At 43.6% G+C, this 25,168-nt stretch overlaps 1 protein-coding gene across 1 annotated transcript in view; it reads right to left on the reverse strand.

Annotated features, from left to right (window-relative positions):
- shtn1 (shootin 1) overlaps positions 1-19,661 on the reverse strand; it is a 52,829-nt gene extending 33,168 nt beyond the window's left edge. Inside the window, 5 exon segments of the mRNA XM_042065475.1 lie at positions 2,802-2,964; positions 11,241-11,335; positions 17,111-17,171; positions 17,665-17,717; positions 19,413-19,661. Of these exon segments, the coding sequence (XP_041921409.1) occupies positions 2,802-2,964; positions 11,241-11,335; positions 17,111-17,171; positions 17,665-17,717; positions 19,413-19,482 (442 nt within the window). The 5' untranslated portion in view covers positions 19,483-19,661.
- Positions 19,662-25,168: the final 5,507 nt, after the last annotated feature.

A 25,168-nucleotide genomic window follows, 5' to 3' on the forward strand; every position in this document is an offset into this window, starting at 1 on the left:
GTTTTCAAAAAGAAGGGATCATGGAGAATAAAGAAAAACATATTTAAAAAATCTTTGTATATTCCCACAAGGTGTTTGGGTGCTCTGAAAATGATAACCAAAATGATTTTTCAGACTTGTGAGGTCTGCTGTTCAGACCCTGAAGGGATTTGTTTTCTGTTCATTGCTTTTTGTGAGAGTGTTTCTACTTATCTCAGTAAGGAAAATAAATCAAGAGCCTATGTTGAGTACAAATATGTCTTCTGAAGGCTTAAACAGAGCCCAGCCAAAAACTCCAATAAAATTTCTATCAACTTTGAGGGACAGCTGTGACCATGCAGGATTATCCAGACCAAACGTGACGATTTTGCTACCTACTATTCTTATTTATGTACCAGCATGCAAAATTTGAGCCTCTTAAATGGTTTAGTTCTTGCGCTGTGGGCTTGTGAACTTTGACAAAAAAAAGAGGCCGAACAAAATCGACACCCCCCTCCCCCTGTAAAACTGACTGTATCTTGGAAAGTATTGATCTTACATAAGAGTAATTTTACAGTGTGTCTCCTGGGTAACATAGGTACACCTGGTAATTTTTTCAGAATTTTTTGAGACCTAAGTGCGTGGGCCCTGGTTGAACTGACGTGGAATGACCCAATAAGTGAATAATATAATTCAATTTAATCATAATTCTACTGAAGGTTCTGCGCCCATTTACCTACATTCATCTCGGTGGAATACTTCGAACCCTTCGTTCAACACATAACAAACCATATATCAGAATAAACAGCTGACCTTACCGAACAGAAAGGTGTAAAGCAGTCCCCTGTACAGTTAGCCGTTCCAGAGTAATCCAGTTCTGAATTTGCAGCAAATTTTGACATGCATGGATGTCTCCAAATTTGGGCTTTAAAGGAGAATTCCGGTGTGATATTGACCTAAAGTGTATCGAAACATGATACCGAGTGTGAACGTATGTCTCATAGCCCATCTCGGCTTGTCCCCTGCACTCCAAAATCTGGCGCTAGTTAGCCGATGCTACCAACAGCTTTTTCAATGGTGGTGCTTCGGCATCGGGCTAGCCATGCAAATAAATCACTGTTTTACACCATTTACGAGGCTCAATGTATCTCCACACTCCAGAAATAATTCAGTGGAAATGCATGGATTCCAGTCGCTGCTACTGGAAGAAATTGGAATCCATGCATTTCCACTGAATTATTTTTGGAATCTGATCCCTTATCATACCTGTTCATTCTTACTCGTCGCTCGACTTATCGTGACTAAATTCAAGATGGCTGCAAACGCTAAACTTCGTGAAGATACTGTCTGTATAAATCGTCTTGTAAGTAAACTACCAGTGCTTTTTCAAAGTTCTCAATGTCTCGTTTTAAATGTCAGGGCCCTCGGAAGTCTACCAATGAAGTGTGGAGATACATTGAGCCTCGTAAATGGTGTAAAACAGTGATTTATTTGCATGGCTAGCCCGATGCCGAAGCACCACCATTGAAAAAGCTGTTGGTAGCATCGGCTAACTAGCGCCAGATTTTAGAGTGCAGGGGACAAGCCGAGATGGGCTATGAGACATATGTTCACACTCGGTATCATGTTTCAATACACTTTAGGTCAATATCACACCGGAATTCTCCTTTAAGTTTTACAATGTGTTTAAATTATTCTACATGATTTCATAATGGGCCAAATACAAAATAGATGTTACAAATATCGCCTAGATATCGGTAAATCAGAGGACAGCTGACTAAGAGTTTGTGAAAGTGGCCTTAATGATCACAAAATGCTAAGCATGCATCTATGCTATTTGAGTTTCTTAAAACTGAGCTGTGCTTAAATTGTTCAATACATGATTTCATAACAGGCCAAATATAAAATAAATGTTAAATATATCCTAGATATCTAAATATTAGATGATCAGATGATTTACAGTGTATGTAATATGCCATGTTTCATGTTTTTGTAATGTTTCATAGGCTACAGTGATGCAGGTCTACTGCTGTGAATAGGCTAAATACAACTTTGATCATTTTTATAGCCTACTACTGTATAGTTAACTTTGGCCTTGGTGCCCTGACATGTGGACTTTGTGCCCCCCACCAAATATGCCCAACTGAAGGCCAAGTAGCCTTGCCCCTAAAATGGTGAAATTCCATTATTTAATGACATTTATGTCAAAGATACAGTGATAATACACACATAGCAGCCAATAAAATCGGTTCAATATCGGACTGCTTGTATTGCCTCATGACCTCAAAATTTGCCTTGTTGTGTGCAGTAGAATTTTGATGCATCGCAATGCATTGCAATGCATCGTAGAATCGAATTGAATCGAATGGTTACCTGGTGAATCGTAATCGAATCGAATTGTGAGGGCAGTGCCAATCCACACCCCTAATAAGGGACATTTGGAATATTGACCTGAATCAATTCATTAACATTCAAAAATCACATCGCAAATCGCAATCGCAATATCTGTCAGAAAAATCGCAAATAGATATTTTCCCCAAATCGCGCAGCCCTAATATACACACAACCAACCACACACACACACGCTATCTCACATGCACACTAATGAAATAGACATATTACGGAATCACACACATTTAGAAACACAAACACACACACACACAAATACACACACACACACACAAACACACACGCATGTACACAGAAACGCATGCACGCACGCACACACCCACGCATACACACACACACACATATGCACACATACTGTATGCACACACACTCAGACTAAGACACACACACACACACACTCACAAACACAAACAGTATGTTGTGGGCTGACAGACCTGAGATGACCGTCTGGCACTGGACTGAGCTACACTGCTTTTCCTCCTCTTCCTCGTCCTCCTCGTCTTCCTCGTCCAGGTTGATCTCAGTGATGGCCTGAGGACCAAGCTGAGCCAGAAACATCATACTCTTCCTCTTCAGAGAGCGGTTCTGCCGGTTCAGCTGGAGATAGACAAGCAGAGACAGAAAGAGAGAGAGAGAGAGAGAAAGAGAGAGAGAGACAAATAGAGAGAGAGAGAAATGATACTTTATAACAATGTACAACAGCACAAAACGTGAATCAATCAATAGGCGCATAATGTTCTAAGAGCGGTTCTGAAGGTTCCACTGGAGACAGAACGAGAGCGAGAGAAGCCAACAGGGAGAGTTTGAACACTCCATCTCTCTCTCTCCTCTCAGTGGTCAATAGAGAGCCCATCAACCCAGGATGAGCAGGCCCCTCCTGACGTCCAGCGGCAACTCAGTGCGTCTGTGTGCAGTCTAATGCACATGATCCACATGGAGCACAGGGCAGTGAGGAGAGAGAGCAGATCAAATGGACCAGCCTGGACCAGACTGGGGACGGAGTGGACGCTCAGGTAGGACCAGGAGCGTGTGTGTACACAGTGTGTGTGTGTGTGTGAGAGAGAGAGAGACAGAGAGAGAGAGAGAGAGAGAGAGAGAGTAGGCCAGGAGCCGGGGAGTGAGTGAGTGAGTGAGTGAGTGAGTGAGTGTGTGAGTGTGTGTGTGTGTGTGTGTGTGGGAGAGAGAGAGAGAGTAGACTAGGAGCTGGGGGATGAGAGGAGGCGAAATGGCGCCTGACACATTCGCCTGGTACTCAGCCAATTCCCTCCAATCAAACACCAGCAAAATCCCAGAGCCTCATCAAGGGAGAGAGAGAGTGAGGGAGAGAGTGAGGGAGAGAGTGAGGGAGAGAGGGAATGAGGGAGAGAGAGAGTGAGGGAGAGAGAGAGAGTGAAGGAGAGATAGAGATGGAGAGATTCAGAGAAAAAGGCAAGAAGGAGAAGCAATCCCACACAGCCGCCTCATCATGAACTCACACTGGGAGAGAATATGTGGACAGACTGCCCTTAGCCTTCATGCCACATTTTAAATGCTTTTAAATAGTTTTCTTTTCTTCTCACAGATGTCTGTAGCTAGTTTGTCACGAGCACTTTACACGTGTGCACATCTCCCGCTCTCCCGCTCTCCATGGTCCCCATGGCCTTCGGCAGGCTGTGCACATCCACAAAAGACCCACTCAACACAGCCTGATAATAGCCAGGCACACTCAACACACTCAACACAGCCTGATAATAGCCAGGCACACTCAACACAGCCTGATAATAGCCAGGCGCACTCAACACACTCAACACAGCCTGATAATAGCCAGGCACACTCAACACACTCAACACAGCCTGATAATAGCCAGGCGCACTCAACACAGCCTGATAATAGCCAGGCACACTCAACACACTCAACACAGCCTGATAATAGCCAGGCACACTCAACACACTCAACACAGCCTGATAATAGCCAGGCACACTCAACACAGCCTGATAATAGCCAGGCGCACTCAACACACTCAACACAGCCTGATAATATCCAGGCACACTCAACACAGCCTGATAATAGCCAGGCGCACTCAACACACTCAACACAGCCTGATAATATCCAGGCACACTCAACACAGCCTGATAATAGTCAGGCGCACTCAACACAGCCTGATAATAGCCAGGCACACTCAACACAGCCTGATAATAGCCAGGCACACTCAACACAGCCTGATAATATCCAGGCACACTCAACACACTCAACACACTCAACACAGCCTGATAATATCCAGGCACACTCAACACAGCCTGATAATAGCCAGGCACACTCAACACAGCCTGATAATAGCCAGGCACACTCAACACACTCAACACAGCCTGATAATAGCCAGCCACACTCAACACACTCAACACAGCCTGATAATAGCCAGGCACACTCAACACACTCAACACAGCCTGATAATAGCCAGGCACACTCAACACACTCAACACAGCCTGATAATAGCCAGGCACACTCAACACACTCAACACACTCAACACAGCCTGGTAATAGCCAGGCACACTCAACACACTCAACACACTCAACACAGCCTGATAATATCCAGGCACACTCAACACAGCCTGATAATAGCCAGGCACACTCAACACAGCCTGATAATAGCCAGGCACACTCAACACACTCAACACAGCCTGATAATAGCCAGCCACACTCAACACACTCAACACAGCCTGATAATAGCCAGGCACACTCAACACACTCAACACAGCCTGATAATAGCCAGGCACACTCAACACAGCCTGATAATATCCAGCCACACTCAACACACTCAACACAGCCTGATAATAGCCAGGCACACTCAACACACTCAACACAGCCTGATAATAGCCAGACACACTCAACACACTCAACACAGCCTGATAATAGCCAGGCACACACAACACACTCAACACAGCCTGATAATATCCAGGCACACTCAACACACTCAACACAGCCTGATAATATCCAGGCACACTCAACACACTCAACACAGCCTGATAATAGCCAGGCACACTCAACACAGCCTGATAATATCCAGGCACACTCAACACACTCAACACACTCAACACCGCCTGATAATATCCAGGCACACTCAACACACTCAACACACTCAACACAGCCTGATAATATCCAGGCGCTAACGGAGGACGGTTAAGCGACCTGTCCATGATGCGCCGGAACACTGGCCCTTCGGAATGCTGATTATTACTGCTGGACCACACCGAGAAGATTGCAGCGGGCATCTCATTCCGCTCTGTGCTCCTGATAACCCTGGCGTGTGTGTGTGTGTGTGTGTGTGTGTGTGTGTGCTCCTGATAACCCTGGCGTGTGTGTGTGTGTGTGTGTGTGTGTGTGTGTGTGTGTGTGCTCCTGATAACCCTGGCGTGTGTGTGTGTGTGTGTGTGTGTGTGTGTGTGTGTGTGTGTGTGCTCCTGATAACTCTGGTGTGCAACCTTGGCTGCAAAAAATGCAATCAAGCACATAGCACTGATATGAAAATGTGCTCTTTGATAATAATCTATGATTGATGAGACAGAACGTGTGAAATTACACACTCAGGGGGGAAATCAAGGCAGCGGCAGTGGCAAACGGCAAGCAACACACACACACACACACACACACACACACACGCACACACTCCCCGCTCCCAGGTCGCCATCACAACGCTGCGGCCGCCTCATCATCTTAAATCAAACATCACAACAAATTGTCATGTGTTTGGATTGCACTTTGATTTGACTGCTGCCCCCCCCCCCCCCCCTCGCTTCCTCGCGCCAGGTTCAGATCACCGTTTTTTTAATTCAAAACCTTGGGCGGTATGAGAGGGAAAAAATCATCTCCCTCTATTACACTCATTTTTTTTTTTGGCAGACAAAATCACAAACGTCAGGTAGAGGGGAAATCATAGTGCGCCAAGACGCGGACATCATCTTTCTCCTCACAAAAAAAATCCATCACACCCACCAAAATATTTTGGAGCAATTTACATGCAAATTGGCCATGAACCAATATTATAATTTCACTACATAACTTCACGTCTTGAACGGAGGTAAAAAATGTTTTAACATTTTCATGTGTAATTATTCAAATGAGGCATCAGGAAGGACAGCGCTGGGCTAATTCTGTTGAATTCGGTGTGAAGGAGCTGGTGCAGGTTCGCCGCCACAGGATGGGTCTGGCTAACACACGCACGCACGCACGCACGCACGCACGCACGGGGATGCAGGGAGAGACATGAGGCCACAGGATGGGTCTGGCTAACACACGCACGCACGCACGCACACACGCACGCACACTTTGACAACAACTACATGGAGAACACTTTCAGAAATGCTGACAGCTGGTCAGGTTTATTTGTTGATTTTCAGTGTACTATTTGTTGCTGTTATTGTTGTCTTTATAGGTAGTAAACCATGTTGACGCTGTTTAGTGTAACTGCTCCTCTGCTCCTCTCTACACCCTTACAAAAAATAACTGCACTAATTCAAGTGTCAAACCTTGGAGGAATTTTTGAAGTTCATATGCAGGAAATGCAATATTTTAGACAAATATAAAAACTGCATAGCTCTACATAGTAAGCAACTTGTCTGTAGAAATGCAATATTTTGGACAAATATAAACTGCATAGCTCTACATAGTAAGCCACTTGTCTGTAGAAATGCAATATTTTGGACAAATATAAACTGCATAGCTCTACATAGTAAGCCACTTGTCTGTAGAAATGCAATATTTTGTCCCAGAAGTGCAGTATTTTTTGTAAGGACAGGTAGCCCTCCACCTCACTATCACACATGGCTGTGCTTGCTACACACACACACACACACACACACACACACACACACACACACACACACAGCTGTACTTGCTGCGTCAAGTACATTAGATAAATCTGCTGTCTTTTAGTTAATAACAACCCAAGTAAACACACCCACAGTAAACACACACACACACACACACAACCACGTTAATTTGACACAATATCAGTACCTACAGGTCTAGTGGAGTTGGGCTGCTTAACTGAAATTCTGAGCTGGAGGGGGAATACTTAAGAGATTCCTGGTCTGGAAATTCTGCTGTTGCAGTTGTATCTAATAAAGCTATATGAGAAGTCATGGCCTCCAGCAATGGTGTCCAATCAGCACTTTAAAAACATCTTCTTTCATCGGGTGGCCTTGAAGCTAGCCCAGACCCATACAGCAGCAGAAGTTAGTGTGTGTGTGTGTGTGTGTGTGTGTGTGTGTGTGTGTGTTTGTGTGTGTGTGTGTGTGTGAGAGAGAGAGAGAGAGACTGACAGAATGTCTGAGTTTGAGTTTGTCTTTGTGAGGACCTGTAGGTTGGTTGATCACTCAAAGTCCTACAACAGTGATTTATGATATTACTACTATGCCTCATGTCCTCTGAGTTAATCACATTACTATGACTCATGTCATTACTATGCCTCATGTCCTCTGAGTACAAGGAAGTAAATCCAACTGTCTCTATATACCCTGTACTCTATTTCCTGTTTTTTCAACCACTGCAGTGTGTGGCGAAAAAATATCCAATTTCACTTCATTAGTGCAAAAAAAATGAATTTTAAGTTGCATCAAAGAATTGATAATCATATGCTCTCATATGTTTGCGCTGTTAGTGATAAGCAGTCAATGTAATTAAATGCTCGCCTTTGCCTGTGAGCGGCAGTAGGTTGAGCAAGTAATAGCCTAATAAGACTAGCCAACTGTTGACAGACAGAAATACCCAGCTCAAACACCATGGGGCTAGCTGTTTAGCCTCCATGAGTAACGTGACAGACAGAAATACCCAGCTCAAACACCATGGGGCTAGCAGTTTAGCCTGCACGAGTAACGTTACACCATGAGGGCTAGCTGTTTAGCCTGCATGAGTAACGTGACAGACAGAAATACCCAGCTCAAACACCATGGGGCTAGCTGTTTAGCCTCCATGAGTAACGTGACAGACAGAAATACCCAGCTCAAACACCATGGGGCTAGCAGTTTAGCCTGCACGAGTAACGTTACACCATGAGGGCTAGCTGTTTAGCCTGCATGAGTAACGTGACAGACAGAAATACCCAGCTCAAACACCATGGGGCTAGCAGTTTAGCCTGCATGAGTAACGTTACACCATGAGGGCTAGCTGTTTAGCCTGCATGAGTAACGTGACAGACAGAAATACCCAGCTCAAACACCATGGGGCTAGCTGTTTAGCCTGCATGAGTAACGTTACACCATGGAGGCTAGCTGTTTAGCCTGCATGAGTAACGTGACAGACAGAAATACCCAGCTCAAACACCATGGGGCTAGCAGTTTAGCCTGCATGAGTAACGTTACACCATGAGGGCTAGCTGTTTAGCCTGCATGAGTAACTTTACACCATGAGGGCTAGCTGTTTAGCCTGTATACTGTATATCCAACACTAGGCTACACCATCAAATGCGTCTCAATACATTATAGATGTGCCTGGTATATATCAGCACTAGGATGCGTCTTAATACATTATAGATGTGCCTGGTATATATCCAACACTAGGATGCGTCTCCATACATTATAGATGTGCCTGGTATATATCCAACACTAGGATGCGTCTCCATACATTATAGATGTGCCTGGTATATATCCAACACTAGGATGCGTCTCTATTCCATCATGGCACATCCTTATGCACTAGGCTACTCCTCATGTACTCCTGTCTGCATCGTGTCCAGTGATGAGTCCACTGATTGATAAATAGACGGGTAAGTATTCTCCCCTGGGCCTTATCTGTCCTGGTGAAATGAGAAATGCCCCCCCCCCCCCCCCCCACACACACACACACACACCAGGGCCGGTGGAAGGCATGGGCATTCTGGGCAATTGCCCTGGGCGCCAAACTACCAGGGGCGCCACAGCGCAGCGAGCTACAAGACTATAACACAATAGCCTGTAATGATAATATGTTTATGTTACGTGAAAAGCCTACCATTTTTTCTGTGAGGCCTGGTCGCAATAGTCTATCAACATGGGTGCGACATATATCCCTTTTTCGCCCAGGGCGCAGGATTGCCTTCCGCCGGCCCTGACACACACACACACACACACTCACAGGATCTGTTTCCCATGGAAAGATTTTCCCAGGGAGCCACAGATAGAATAAGAGCTAAAAGAGGGAAGACCAAAGAGGAAGAGGCCAAGAGGGGGAGGATGAGTCCTCACGAGTACCGACTTACTGTTAATGTGTGTGTGTGTGTGTGTTTTAATGTGTCTGTGTGTGTGTGTGTGTGTGTGTTTTAATGTGTCTGTGTGTGTGTGTGTGTGTGTGTGTGTGTGTGTGTGTGTGTGTGTGATGTGTGTGTGTGTGTGTGTATGTGTTTAGTCCTCACGAGTACGGAGTTACCGTTAATGTGTGTGTGTGTGTGTGTGTGTGTGTTTTAATGGGTCTGTGTGTGTGTGTTTTAATGGGTCTGTGTGTGTGTGTGTGTGTGTGTGTGTATGTGTGTTTTAATGTGTCTGTGTGTGTGTGTGTGTGTGTGTGTGTGTGTGTCTATGTGTGTGTTAAGGTGTCTGTGTGTGTGTGTGTGTGTGTGTGTGCGAGTGTGTGTCTGTGTGTGTGTGTATATGAGTCGTTACGAGAGCCATCCAGTGTGTATTCATCTAGATAAGCTTTCAATTTTTAAATAAAAAATCCATGAGTTTAAATTTGAGGAAACTTTACTTAACCTATTTTGTAGCCGACCTGAGGTCAACTCTCCTTGTGTGACAAGAACATTTGTCTGATTGGAAAAGTTTTCAGCGGAGGCTGTATTTAACGTGCCTGCACACACGCACACACGCACGCACGCACACACACACACAAACATACAAAAGTTTTCAGCGGAGGCTGTATTTAACGTGCCTAGGTAAAGGAATGGGCAGACAGGCTGTAGACAGACAGGTGACTTGGTCATAGTCATCTCCCCATTCTGCAGAATAGCAATTTAATTCAGGGTCAACGTGAGTGGGAGGGGAAGCCATGCAAACAAATAGGCAGAGATCACTGCTCATCCCAGCACAAGGCAGAGGAAGCCTGAAACCACGCACGCACGCACGCACGCACGCACGCACGCACGCACGCACGCACGCACGCACACACACGCACACACACACACACACACACACACACGAGAATCACATACATCACAGCCATGTCACACTAATGCACACAAATGAAATAGACACACTATGGAAACACACACACAGACACAGACACAGACACACACACAGACACACACACAGACACACAGACACAGACACAGACACAGACACACAGACACTACACACCATAGACAACTACCTGGCAAAAGGTTCCCTCTCCACTGTAAACATTTGGGTCAGGGGCAATACAACACACTTGGGAAAGGAAACATATTTTCCCTTCAAATTTCAATTATGGTGTGTTTTTATGACATTACAATGGGAGAAAGGATGAGAGGAGATAGAGAGAAGAGGAGAGAGAGAGAGAGAGGTGAGAGGAGAGAGGAAAGGAGAGAGATAGAGGAGAAGAGAGAGGAGAGAGATGAGAGGAGAGAGGAAAGGAGAGAGAAGAGAGAGGAGAGGAGAGAGAGATGAGAGAGAGGAAAGGAGAGGAGAGAAAGAGGAGAGAGGAGAGAGAGGAGGGGAGAGGAGATGAGAGAAGAGTGGAGGGGAGAGGAGGGCAGAGAGAGGAGAGGAGAGAGAGGAGGGGAGAGGAAAAGAGTGGAGGGGAGAGGAGAAAAGAGGACATGAAAAGACAGGAGGAGAGGAATTTGTCAACTCTAAGCTTGTGGTGCAGAAAGCTGTGGTCATTCAGTTAGCTTGTGGTGCAGAAAGCTGTGGTCATTCAGTTAGCTAACAAAAGGCCTCTGTTTTCCTTACCTTGGTAGCGAGAGCTTCCACACTCTCCCTACAGGTCTTCTCAATCTCCAGGTTCTCCTGGATGTTCTTCACCTCCTTGATCACCCCATGAGACACTGTTTACACACACACACACACACACACCCATAGATTATAGTATCTATCCATACTATTGTAGCATTCTACTGTAGTACAGTTTTCTAAGGACATTGTATTGGCCTTCCAAAGTTTCTTAAAATCCAAACTAAGGCTGTAGAACAAGTGAACAGGTGGTTCCGTTTTTATGCACTTCCGACACTTTCCTTATAAATATATATCCATGTATTGGTACAAAAGATGAGCAAAAATGACTTAATAATTCCATAATTCCAGCATTGTTGTAAGGCAAATGAAAGTTAACTTGGACAATCCACATACGATCGAAAGTGGTCAAAAAACAGTCACCCGAAGCGACATGTATTGTATTTTCCATTCCAAGTTGTGGGTTCAATTCCCGGCTTCCGCCGTTGTGCCCTTGAGCAAGGCACTTAACCCCAAGTTGTGGGATTCAATTCCCGGCTTCCGCCGTTGTGCCCTTGAGCAAGGCACTTAACCCCAAGTTGTGGGTTCAATTCCCGGCTTCCACCGTTGTGCCCTTGAGCAAGGCACTTAACCCCAAGTTGCTCCAGGGACAATGTAGTCCCTTGTGATGTAGGTGACATATGTAAGTCACTTTGGACAACGTTGTCTGCTGAATGAGCACATGTTTGTCCAAACACTGCAACTTTTTTTGCAAATTTGACCAATCATCATGGTTTCCCCGTGAAATTTCACCTACCACAACAGCCCCTGGCGCAGAATATTGACTCAGATGCCACACTAACTTCAGCAGACACCAGAGACTGCCCTATAACTTGTTCACTCCTCTGCAGTTTTGATGACAATAAATAGAAGCCGGCTAACGTTAATGATCTGCTTTACTTGCATCTGTCATCTCAACCTAGTGTTGCTAACCTGCCTAAGCTATGAAAGTAAGTTAATTAAGGCCTACTTGGTTTACTGACATTTGAGTAGGCTACAATATGCAACCCATTGACAAACGTTTACACCTGGAGATGTCCTTTTAGCTCGTGTCATGTTTGCTAGCTTGTGGGCTCAGTTTGTGTAGTGCAGTGCTACCAAAATCATAGAAATGAATAACATTGTAAGACATTTACCTCTTCTATGATCCAAGAATGATTTCATACGAGTTATTTTTTAACATTTATTTTAACTAATGACATAGAAAACATCCGGAATTCTATCCACACATCGTAATGCACTATGCAAAAAGTTATTTCTAGTTGTAGCCAAACACAGTGAGATGCAAGCGTTCCAATCCACTTAGATATGTTATTACGCTACTCTCACGTCCTTAAAGGGGCAGGCAGTCAATTAGACTTACACACCACCAATGTAATAACATTAAAGAAAAGTGTAGTCTAATAGTTTTTGTAGTAATTATGCAAGTCACAGAATATGAATTATTAAAATAATATGAACTTAATATGAATTACAACATATATGAATGTATTGAAACATATGACATTATGCCATCTCTTTAGGGGGCTGTCTTTTTTGGACAGTTCTACGAAAGGTTATACTGCTTTGTGAATTACCCCAGTCAAAGTATTTACACAAATAAAGTAGGCCACTTTGATTTTCTGTAACCCTTACTATTTATCTTTACTTGTCCTTTTTAATAAGCATCAAGATGATCAGTGTAATTTTGGTCTTACTAACCTTAATTACCCTCAATTAAAAAATAATAAAAAATAAAAAAATCACAACTATTTTTGCAATTTTCACTTCCTCTCGCAATTTCTTCGCAACAAACAGCTAAAAACACTGCAACTTCCATCGCAATTTTTTAGAAAAGTTGTCGTGAAATCAGGCATTTTAGAAAAATCCTCGCGAAATCCTGGAGGGACTGATTAACTCTATTTTTGACATTTCAGAGGTGGATAAACTGTGTTTAATTGCGTTAATAGCCTCCACTACATCCCTGACCAGAACCCGAGAACACAAGCTTAATACAGGTATTTGTACAAATCCGCTTGGGGTCAAAAGTGTTCTCCTCCTTTAACACTGCCAGTTGCGCTCACTAAGCAATGTCTGAACAACCTATAATTGTTGAATGTTTTGTCATTCATTTTCATTCTGAACTACAGAGTGTTTTTACTCAATCTTTCATTTGTATTCAGTAGAGTGTGACGCCTGGCTCCCCTGATGGGTGTGTTAATTATGTGGCTATCTTTCCACGCCAGCCCTTTGTGGGGTCTGCCATCTGGGCTGTGTTTAAAAACGTATCCTCTCAAAGATTAATGAATAGCCAAGGCAGCCATGATCAATTCGTTGATTCCTTAAATGCATCCAAAAACCCACTGATAAAGTTCAAGTCTTAAGAGTTTAACAAGTTATGGGCACTTGAGGCAAACAAATTGTGGGAGAAACAGATTGGGAGAGATGCACTTAACGGCGAGGAAATCGTCACTGACATTTATTTTTGTCCGTAATCATTTGGCGCGTGAGGAACAGAGAGGACTCTCGCTGCCACTTAACTAATTAGACATTGTGGCCAGGGAGCAAAAACAGGAATTAGACGCATCGAGCACACTGCCCATTTCCTTTCTCTCTGGCGTCCAATTAGCACCGCGCTCCGCTCCTCAGCGCCTCGCTGGAGAGGCGCTGCCACCAAACGTGCGGCTGGCGGCTGGCGGCGAGTCATTAGGGAGCACTTAGGCACGAGAGGCCGGCACGATGCGGCGCGGTGCGGTGTGGTGCGGTGCGGTGCGGTGCGGTGCGGCGTGGTGCGGCGTGGTGCGGTGCGGTGTGGTGCGGTGCGGCGTTGTGCTGCAGCTCTCTCCACAAGAGCTTCCCAGGGCCCACCGCCCTGACAGCCACACAGACAGACGCAGCCTGCCCTGAACTAAATGACATGTTAATTGTAATTATGGGGAGCCATAGTAAATAAACTGCACTGGCGGGGGAGTGAGTGTGTGTGTGTGTGTGTGTGTGTGTGTGTGCGGGGGGTGTTGATAAGGGATGTGACACATCAAAAGTGGCAGTCTTAATTGTAGCCCCCCCGCCCCCACCTACATCCACTTCCTTTCCCCCAACCATACACCTTCTTCTAACCCCCCCCCCCCCCCCCCCCACACACACACACACACACATAAACAACCTCACCCCCCCCCCCCACACACACACACACACACACACACATAAACAACCTCACCCCCCCCCCCCCACACACACACACACACACACACACACATAAACAACCTCACCCCCCCCCCCACACACACACACACACACATAAACAACCTCACCCCCCCCACACACACACACATAAACAACTTCACCCCCCCCCCCCCCACACACACACATAAACAACTTCACCCCCCCCCCCCCCCCCCCACACACACACACACACATAAACAACTTCAACCAACCCCCCCCCCCCCCCAACAGTCTCTTCTGTTTATCTTACTCTGCTCTATTATCTTCTCTCTCTTCCTTTCTTTCCTTTTGTCCCTCATCCTCTCTCTCTCTATCATCTTCTCTCTCTCTCTCTCCCTGTCTCTCTCTCCATCCTCTCTCTCTCTCTATCATCTTCTCTCTCTCCCTGTTTCTCTCTCTATCCTCTCTCTCTATCAACTTCTCTCTCTCCCTGTCTCTCTCTCTCTATCAACTTCTCTCTCTCCCTGTCTCTCTCTCTCCCTCATCTTCTCTCTCTCCCTGTCTCATCTTTTCTCTCTCTCTCCCTCATCTCTCTCTCTCTCCCTCATCTTCTCTCTCTCTCTCTATCATCTTTTCTCTCTCTCCCTCATCTTCTCTCTCTCTCTCTATCATCCTCGCTCTCTCTCTCTCCTCTTTCACTGCCACTTATCTCTTTTTTGTTCCTCCATGTCTGCTCAAAACCCCTCTCTGTCTCTTTCTCTATCCTGAGATCTATGCATGTAGCAGCAGGTCAGAGAGGAACACGAACACACACACACACACACACACACACACACACACACACACACACACACACACACACACACACACACACACACACACTGACTGTGTCAAAGGGAAGGCTGAGCAGTTGATTTCTTAAGGGTGTGTCCCATACACACACACACACACACACACACAGAGCTCAAAGGTCTGTTCGAGAGCTGTAAGCATTCGTCAGTCGTTGTCTTTCTGGGGGATTTTAAATCACACTTCTCTCTTTACCACACTCCCAACACTTTGTCAGCTGCTATCTATCTATCTATCACACAAGCAGTCTGTGCAGCCCTGGGTTGAAATGGGCAGAGGTCTCACAAGAGCTACAAAACACACTGTTTACACACACACACACACACACACATTCACTCTCTCTGTATGCACAAAGAGGTGTGGGAACGCATGAGAAAAGATAGTTAAACTTTAGAAATCAGGAACAGGATATAAAAAGATATCCACAGATTTGAAATGGCTAATCAGTTCAAAGTCTGATAGAGAAGGGAAGATTGGTGGTTCGGTTGATACCACTCATGCCAGCGGTTGGACACTGTCCGGAAAATCAACAATGATTTTAGACTGCCAGGAAAATTGGTCAAGTTGCAAACAGGGTTCCTACACATTTTCCATTTCAAAATTCCATACTTTTTCCATACTCAAATTTCCAAACTTCTCGCAGTCCTGTTGCCATTAAAAAGCATGCTAACAATATGCTAACATGCTAACAATATGCCAAACAGCAGCTAGACCAGCCTCAGAACTTAAGGAACAAAGTCATTTGGAGTGAAAAGATCACACTTGAATTTTATAGTCACAACCATAAACACTATGTTTGGAGAGAAGTCAACAAGGCCTATGATGAAAAGTGCACCAACCCTACTGCGAGGCACGGAAGGGGTTCTGTGATGTTTTTTGTTTTTGTTTTTGAAGGGTTTTTATTTGGGGGGGGGGGGGGGGATTTAGGCACAGGCAATTTTATCAAAATTGATGGCAGGAGAATGCTATCAGAAAATATTGGACATATTGGCACAGACAATTTGCACTCATCGGGATGCTCTTCGACTTCAACCCCCACACCATCTGAACCCAAGAATGTATGGGACCTTTTTAAAGTAATTTAAGGCTTTAAGGCATAACTCGGAACGACGTAGCATAAAGGTTTCACCAAACAGCCCTGCCTGATTGAGAAGGTTTGTGCAAACCCAGCCCTGCCTGATTGAGAAGGTTTGTGCAAACCCAGCCCTTGATTGAGAGGTCTGTCTTTGCAGAAAAGCCCTGACAGGAGCCCACAGAGCTGGGTGTGGAGAGAGGCATGACGTCATTTTCAACATCAACAGCCTATTGGTCATCTTCAACATCAACTTCACATTCTCATCACAGCCTATTGGTCATCTTCAACATCAATTTCACATTCTCATCACAACAATGTGTCTTCAGCTGGAGGTTAAAGTCATTCCTGCCCACAGCGGTCACCCACAATAGCCCCCCTCTGTGTCGACAGTGCCAGTACACAATACACATTCGGTTTGGCCAATGGCAAATTCTATTTTTAGTCTAGTTTTATCTGCCATATATTACTAGTGGTTACTTATTTGTCACTGTTTTTTTTTGCAATTTATGTCTGTATCTGTTTTTTTCTGTAAAGCAACATAACTGTCTCTCTCTCTCTCTCTCTTTCTCTCTGTCTGTCTGTCTATCTGTCTCTATGTCAGTCTGTCTATCAGTGAGAATGCCTTTCACAATGCTGGTGACCTTGTTTCTGTTGTGAGGATTTCTGCCTGCCTGTCCTTTTCTCTCACTAATGTTTCACCCTCTCAGAAAAAGAGACCTGGTGTTGAACTGCAGCGTGTCTGTGTGTCACCACCGTGTGACCGCACCTCTTTCAAAATCTTCAAGTTTCTTCAGGGCAGCGTCCCTCTCCTCCTTCATCAGCTTGAGCTACAGGAGGGGAATGAAGAGAGAGAGAGAGGGAGGGAGAGAGAGAGTACGATAAGATAAGGGAAGGAAAGCAGTTCAGCACACACTGCCCATGGCATTTCAAAACGCCAGGGGCTTTAAGATTGTTTCACAATAGCAACGCTGGCTTGACTATTTGAAAGGCGTGTGTGAAGGTCAGTGTCGGTCTAAGGCCTGACTTCATATGAATGAGGCTCACCAGTGCAAAACTCCTGGTAGAGAAGATACATTGTTTGAGTAGAAGATGAGGAAAATGACCAGTAAAGAGAATGACTGTAAAGAGACTCAGAGACGCAGACAGATAATCAAGACAAACAACTGGAGGAGCGGAGGAGAAGAAGAGGAAGAACAAGAGGAAAAAGAGAGGACAGAAGAAGAAGAAAAAGAAAGAGAGAGAGAAGAAAAGGAAAGAGAGAAGAGGAGAGAGAAGAAGACAAAGACAAACAAAGAAGAAGAGGACGCAGACTGCACTGACCTCAGCCTTGGTCTTCTCGTGCTCCCTCCGCAGGCCCTCGTACTGCTGGATGGCTGTGTAGACAAACACACTCCTGTGGGTCATGGCGGTCAGCAAAGGTCAGCAGGCAGCGCTGCACTGATGAGACGGCTGCAAGTCGAGTCCGAGCACCACTTAATCACGGTGCTCAGCGTGGGTCTGAACGCAGCATCTGGGCAAGCCGCTGGGCTGCATGCTGGTCAGTGGTGGCTCGTACCTCCCACACACACACACACACACACACACACACACACACACTTGTGCCTCATCAGCCAGACCCACCTCACACACACAGCCAGCTGTAGCCACCGCATGGAGACTGTGACACAGCTGCACCCTCACACACACACACACACACACACACATGAGTCAGCGTGGCCACGCACGGCCACAAACCCTCACATGGAGAGGCTATGACGCCTAACGTAACTGGCCGTGGTTAGTGAGGTTTCCCCTCCACTGTAAAAGTGCCTTGAAATGCACTATATAAATGCATTGTGTTGTTATTGTTGTTGTTGTAACCTAATTATGAGGACGTCCCGGGATTACGCAACATGTATAGCAGGTGGCACTGCTGTTAACGTGCGATTACTGCAACCTAACTGACTTAGCCTGTGTGAAATAAGCATTAGAATCCATTAAGGATCTTTTAACAAAGCATTCTTCATTTTGACCTAGCCTTTAAACTGACCCCTCTCCCAAGAGGACACATCTTGATATAGCCTAGCTGCCAGGCTTAGTTTCAAACTCAAACTCATTTGATATTCTGAAAATCAACTGTCACCTGAGATTTTAGCATTTGATAGTGACTCTGTCTGTTATGGAGGAAGGGGAAGTGGGAACCTATTCAGGAAAAGGGATATTTAAGGACATAAAGAGTATTGCCCTTATGGAGCAATGCCAGCTACACTTTTTATCTCCAGTAAACCAGGTCAAATATCATGCTCTGGGCAGAAAGAGTCATGACAAATGTGCTACACCACACACACACACACACACACACACACACACTGAGTCAGCCACCCATAAATGGATGCCGAGTAGAATACTCCATGAGTGGGTTTCATGAGGACTATGGCATGTGATAAGTGTGAAAACTTCACAAAAACGTGATGTTTATGTTTTGCTAATCAAAAGGGGAAAATGCATTGAAGATCTAAATGCATTTTACATCAGCATGAATGTGTGCACTACTAGGCAGATCGGCTACTAAACTATTTGAAAATGTTATAGTCTAGGCATAAGTAATGAAAAACTCAGAGAAAACTATGATGAGCTAACAAGAGCCTGCATTAGATCGTTAAGATTCTGAAACCACTATAATAGCACTGGTCCCAATTTTTCAAACTATGCATTTCAATCCAGATGTTATGTGGTATCTAATAATATGCTAAGGCCTATATCTGTACTTTAAACTGTAATAATGCAATGACCTGGTGAACCCAGACAGACAGCAAAAAGCCACTGGGACAGATCTGCCCTGGGGTAGAGGGTCTGTGTCTTGTTTTAATAACGCAAGGTTGTGTGTGCACATTGCACTCGTGAGATCACATGAGGCGAATGCATATTTTAACCCAGTCGTAACCTGGTCATGAACGGGCTCCCAGCATTGACAGCGATGTCGCGTAGGACGTCGACCAGTATAGCCTAGTATCAACACCTGGATTTATATCCTCCTTTGAATTGCGTCTACGACACAACATACATAAGTAGCCTACCACTGGTCTTACCTTGGTCTGACAGCCTTGCAATGTTTTCCATGTGCATTGCCTCTGGGTCTGTCTCCATGCTCGCAGACATATTTTTCACTTCACTAGGCTATTTAACCGAAACCGGAAGTGACATAGACCTTGACACAGGTACAGGTAGCCTAACTGTAAAAATCTCAGTTGTTACCTGGCTATTACTGCAGATAGCCGCTAGACTCGCCGCGGAGAGCACACAAGTTACCTGAACATACTGTAGAGTAGGAAGATAGATGTTGTAGTCATTGCTAATATGAGAATCAGTTGAATTTCGTTTTATAATTTGGATTGCCTCTAGGCGTGACCACCAGACTTGTATTCAGCACGTGCTAAACCGTCAAACCAGGAGGACTCTGATGAAACGACCCTACTTTTTTTTAGGCCATAACATAACATAAGCATTAATACATGGATTTCTATGCAACGTCACGAAAACATGCGTGCGCATCCAAGAGGCAGAAAGCACCATAGAGTGGTGAAGTCCCGCCCCTTCCGTTTACCTCCATGGGACCTATCTTTCAAAAAAATTTGAACTGCAGTCTATGGCGAAAAATAAATTATTTTCTGGTCCCGGTTGACTTGTGCCTTGAATTACCCATATGATGCTTGTCAATTTTAAAGACAATTTTTCATGTAAAGACATTTGCAGTTTGTTTCGTAACTATTGAATTACAACATTGTGAAAGATCGTAATTCCAACGACTACAAACCCATCAGTCGCGCTAGTGACGTTAGCTCATTCACAGCCACACTAGATTGTACAAGCATACCAGCAACAGGTCTTAATTGGGCTTTCCTTGCCGAAGAAAATACCATGAGTCAGAGGATTAAACACATCAGGTAAATTGTATTCGTCCATAGACTGTACATTACATACTGTTAAGTGACATAGCAGGCAGCAAGATGCAACCGTTAACTAGCATAACAGCTCTTATCATTTCATTATGTTGGTGACGTACATCGTTCGAGACGAGAGATGTAGTCCACTGAGTGGATTCGCACAAAACCAACATAACTTTTTAGTCCAGTCATTTTAGGAGAAAGGGTTGAACAAATTGCAACACAAGCAAACTTAACTGATTTTGAATCCTCAATATGTCCTGAGTAAGGGAAAAAAAGCCCCGAAGAATCCCAATAGGGGAAAGTTTAGAAAAAGACCTAAATATACCCTATTCATGCGCCTATACAGTATTTTTCTCACGCAAATAGGGGGAAAAAATTAACCTTCACATATCACCATGAAAATTACTGAGTTGATTACTTACATGAAGACAAACAAAAAATGTATTATAAGTTTTTTTAAATTGTTTGTTAACATGGGCAAACAGGGCATAATGTAATTATGTATAGCTACTGTATAGTGACCCAAAACTAATTGCAACATTTAACAAACACATTGTCCAAGGCATGGAGGAAGATAATACATGTCTTAACTGGTATTATATCTCATCTAGAGGGTATATGCTTATAGAAAATATATAGTTTATGGTGTTTAATTTGTTTTCCCTGGACAGTATAGGCCAAAATGTATCCACTTTACACTAGATTCGCCTTTACAGAATAGAGGGCAATGTATTGTGCATGGCATAGAGGAAGATGGGAAATGTCTTAAATAGTGTTATATCTCCTCCGGAGGGTATATGCTTTCAGAAAATATATAGTTTAGGGTGTTTAATTTGTTTCCCTTAATAGTGCAGGCCAAAATGTATCAGCTGTTCACTTGATTCGCCTATACAGAATAGAGGAGTATGTGTTATGCATGGTATGGAGGAAGATGGGACATAAGTTGATTGATGCTATATTTCATGTACAGTGCATATACTTTTAGAATATGTATAGTTTTGACTGTTTTATGACTTTGGTAAAACCATGACCCATGCATAGGCATGCATTGTTAATTATTAATCTTAAACTATATTTATTAGTATAGCATTTTTGCCAGATGTCACAACAATAGAGTCACTTGGAGGCTAACTGCAGTTATCCCATCTGCACCCTTCTGTCGAATTAGGACATGATCAGATTACACATTGTGGAACACTTACATGCAAAAACCCACTTGGCTCTATTTAAAGATTCAACAACCATTTCCATTGATTCAAAGGGCCACAATGTAAAAATAAACACCAATTTTGCCACAAACCAGTCTGAAATAAGCCAAAGGAATTCACTCTTTGAAAATAAAAGAATGTTCCTCAACAATGCAAGATTCTAAAATTCCATGTTAAGTTAGATGGGGTCAGATATTCTTTAGAATGTGTATTCTACAACATTCTAATTACAGTTTTGTCAGTATGCTGAAGAATAATGCATAAAACAACCCTCATTTTAGCATATTTCCACTGGATTTTCATGGTCTTTTACTATGGTGTAAAGATCACCAATTGAAATATAAAAGTGTGAAAATAAATTCTGTTGCATTTAGTTTTGGGTCAGACCTTTGCCTGGACTATTAGCTCCGTTGTGGTTAAATTAACTATACATAATTACATTATGCCCTGTTTGCCCATGTTAACAAACAATTTCAAAAAATGTATAATACATTTGTTTGTCTTGATGTAAGTAATCAACTCAGTAATTTTCATGGTGATATGTGAAGGTTAATTTTTTCCCCCTATTCACGTGAGAAAAATACTGTATAGGCGCATGAATAGGGTATATTTGGGTCTTTTTCTAAACTTTCCCCTATCGGGATTCTTCGGGGCTTTTTTCCCTTACTCAGGACATATTGAGGATTCAAAATGAGTTAAGTTTGCTTGTGTTGCAATTTGTTCAACCTTGACCCCTATTTTGGCTTAAAATGACTGGACTATTTGAAGTCTATCGAACAACAATACTTTCTTGACGTGAAAATTTATCTTTTAAATTCACACACATCATATGTGAAATTTGTGGCACAATTCAAACTGGACCAAAAAATAATTGTTATCTCTCCATTAACTCCTGTTCATAATTTTTTGAAAGATAGGTCCCATGGACTGGAAGTAGAAGGGGCGGGACTTCACCACTCTATAGAACAGCATAGAGCAATGCAAAAGAGCAAAATAATAAAATGAGTGTTTGTGCTGAAAACTGCACTAATTCGAGCTGAAGCTAGGTTTAATGATTGAACAGAGTATATTGTAGATATGTCAGCTTGGTAATGTGAAATGTGTTATGGCTGAAATAGGTAATGTTAACAGAGTAGCCTAGTTAAAGGGACACCAGGTAACGTTTTCGTGTTAATTACTCATCTTCGTAAGTCGGTATATGGTTAAATGACTCGTTACAGGGCGAGTGAAGACTCTCTCGCCCGCCCCTATTGCCTGTAGGAAGAATATCCCGCTTGCAAGTTCAGTGTATCCTACCTGCCGACCGAAGCAGGCAAGCTAACAAAAACGCTAGAGATTGTTGCAAACGTGTGTATGGCAGAGCCGGCGAAGAAGCAGCGAAAACCCTTGACAGAAGACGCAAAGAAAAGGAAAGGAGCTTCAGACCGAGCGAGGGGGAGTTTCGTAGAGAAAAAGCAGCAGGCTTGCCTGGTGTCCCTTTAAATAGCCGGTCAACCAGGCTTGAACACATTTGTAGCTAGCATGTTAATATAAGGCTGTGTCTTTAATTACTACTTAATTAATTACTTCTTACTGTTAAAGGAGAATTCCGGTGTGATATTGACCTAAAGTGTATTGAAACATGATACCGAGTGTGAACGTATGTCTCATAGCCCATCTCGGCTTGTCCCCTGCACTCCAAAATCTGGCGCTAGTTAGCCGATGCTACCAACAGCTTTTTCAATAGTGGTGCTTCGGCATCGGGCTAGCCATGCAAATAAATCACTGTTTTACACCCATTTACGAGGCTCAATGTATCTCCACACTTCATTGGTAGACTTCCGAGGGCCCTGACATTTAAAACGAGACATTGAGAACTTTGAAAAAGCACTGGTAGTTTACTTACAAGACGATTTATACAGACAGTATCTTCACAAAGTTTAGCGTTTGCAGCCATCTTGAATTTAGTCACGATAAGTCGAGCAACGAGTAAGAATGAACAGGTATGATAAGGGATCAGATTCCAAAAATAATTCAGTGGAAATGCATGGATTCCAGTTTCTTCCAGTAGCAGCAACTGGAATCCATGCATTTCCACAGAATTATTTTTGGAATCTGATCCCTTATCATACCTGTTAATTCTTACTCGTTGCTCGACTTATCGTGACTAAATTCAAGATGGCTGCAAACGTTAAACTTCGTGAAGATACTGTCTGTATAAATCGTCTTGTAAGTAAACTACCAGTGCTTTTTCAAAGTTCTCAATGTCTCGTTTTAAATGTCAGGGCCCTCGGTAGTCTACCACTGAAGTGTGGAGATACATTGAGCCTCGTAAATGGGTGTAAAACAGTGATTTATTTGCATGGCTAGCCCGATGCCGAAGCACCACTACTGAAAAAGCTGTTGGTAGCATCGGCTAACTAGCGCCAGATTTTGGAGTGCAGGTGACAAGTCGAGATGGGCTATGAGACATACGTTCACACTCGGTATCATGTTTCAATACACTTTAGGTCAATATCACACCGGAATTCTCCTTTAAGACTATCAATTGGGAGATTGTTAGGGCAGGTTTTGTGGTGGACTGATGCTCAATGTTTGTACCATCAAGTACCATGTTGATGAAGGCCAAGAGAGATGGTGGCACAGCCCTCTGCTGGCAGTTTTCTTTGAATGACCCGTCAAAAGAGAAAGATGAATTAAGGATCTCTTTGCGCACTACTTGTTTTGCTCGCATTAAGTGCATGGCATCACTGTCAGTTTGACAGGCTATCATGAGAGCTGGTCCATAGTCCTTCTCAAAACTCAGGAGTGTGTCTCTTCCGCGTAAATGTGCCCTCAGATGTGGAAGCTCAGAAAGCAGTCGTTCTTTCAGTCTGGTGGCGTGAATCCGTTCACCTACAGTAAGACCAACTGTGCCACCATCTCTCTTGGCCTTCATCAACATGGTACTTGATGGAACAAACATTGAGCATCAGTCCACCACAAAACCTGCCCTAACAATCTCCCAATTGATAGTCTTTAACAGTAAGAAGTAATTAATTAGTAGTAATTAAAGACAGCCTTATATTAACATGCTAGCTACAAATGTGTTCAAGCCCGGTTGACCGGCTTTTTAACTAGAATACTCTGTTAACATTACCTATTTCAGCCATAACAAATTTCACATTACCACTGACATATCTACAATATACTCTGTTCAATCATTAAACTAGCTTCAGCTCACATAAATGTTCCAGACTGTCTTCTAGTTTAGCTAGGATAATTATTTTGATGAATGTCCATGATGTTTACCTCAAAAGGTAACTACCAAGGAAAACTCCTTCCTGGCTATGGTTAAATTAATTTGCAACATGAATAATATTATGTAATTATGTAATAATATTGTTTGTTCATAGTCAATATGTTTACCTGTTAGAATATGTCGATTGAAGTGCTCTCTACATTGTGCGTACTGTGGCCTGTAGCAACAACTCTCTAAAGCAGGGTTTTTTTAAACCAGCGGTGGTATGGCAGGTGGTCTGTGAAAATGCTCTAGGGGGGTCACCTGTGGATAATGTTGTGCTGTGAAGAAATGAAATTAGCCACACATCTCATGAAATAACAACTAATAACTGAATAATACAGGGACAACAAAGAAATAAATTGGGGTACATAAAAAATGAATATTCTGATGTTTTGTTTACCTTGACCTTTACATAAATGCATTTTCTT

The sequence above is a fragment of the Alosa sapidissima genome, chromosome 16 (genome assembly GCF_018492685.1).
Source record: "Alosa sapidissima isolate fAloSap1 chromosome 16, fAloSap1.pri, whole genome shotgun sequence".
Lineage (NCBI taxonomy): Eukaryota > Metazoa > Chordata > Actinopteri > Clupeiformes > Clupeidae > Alosa > Alosa sapidissima.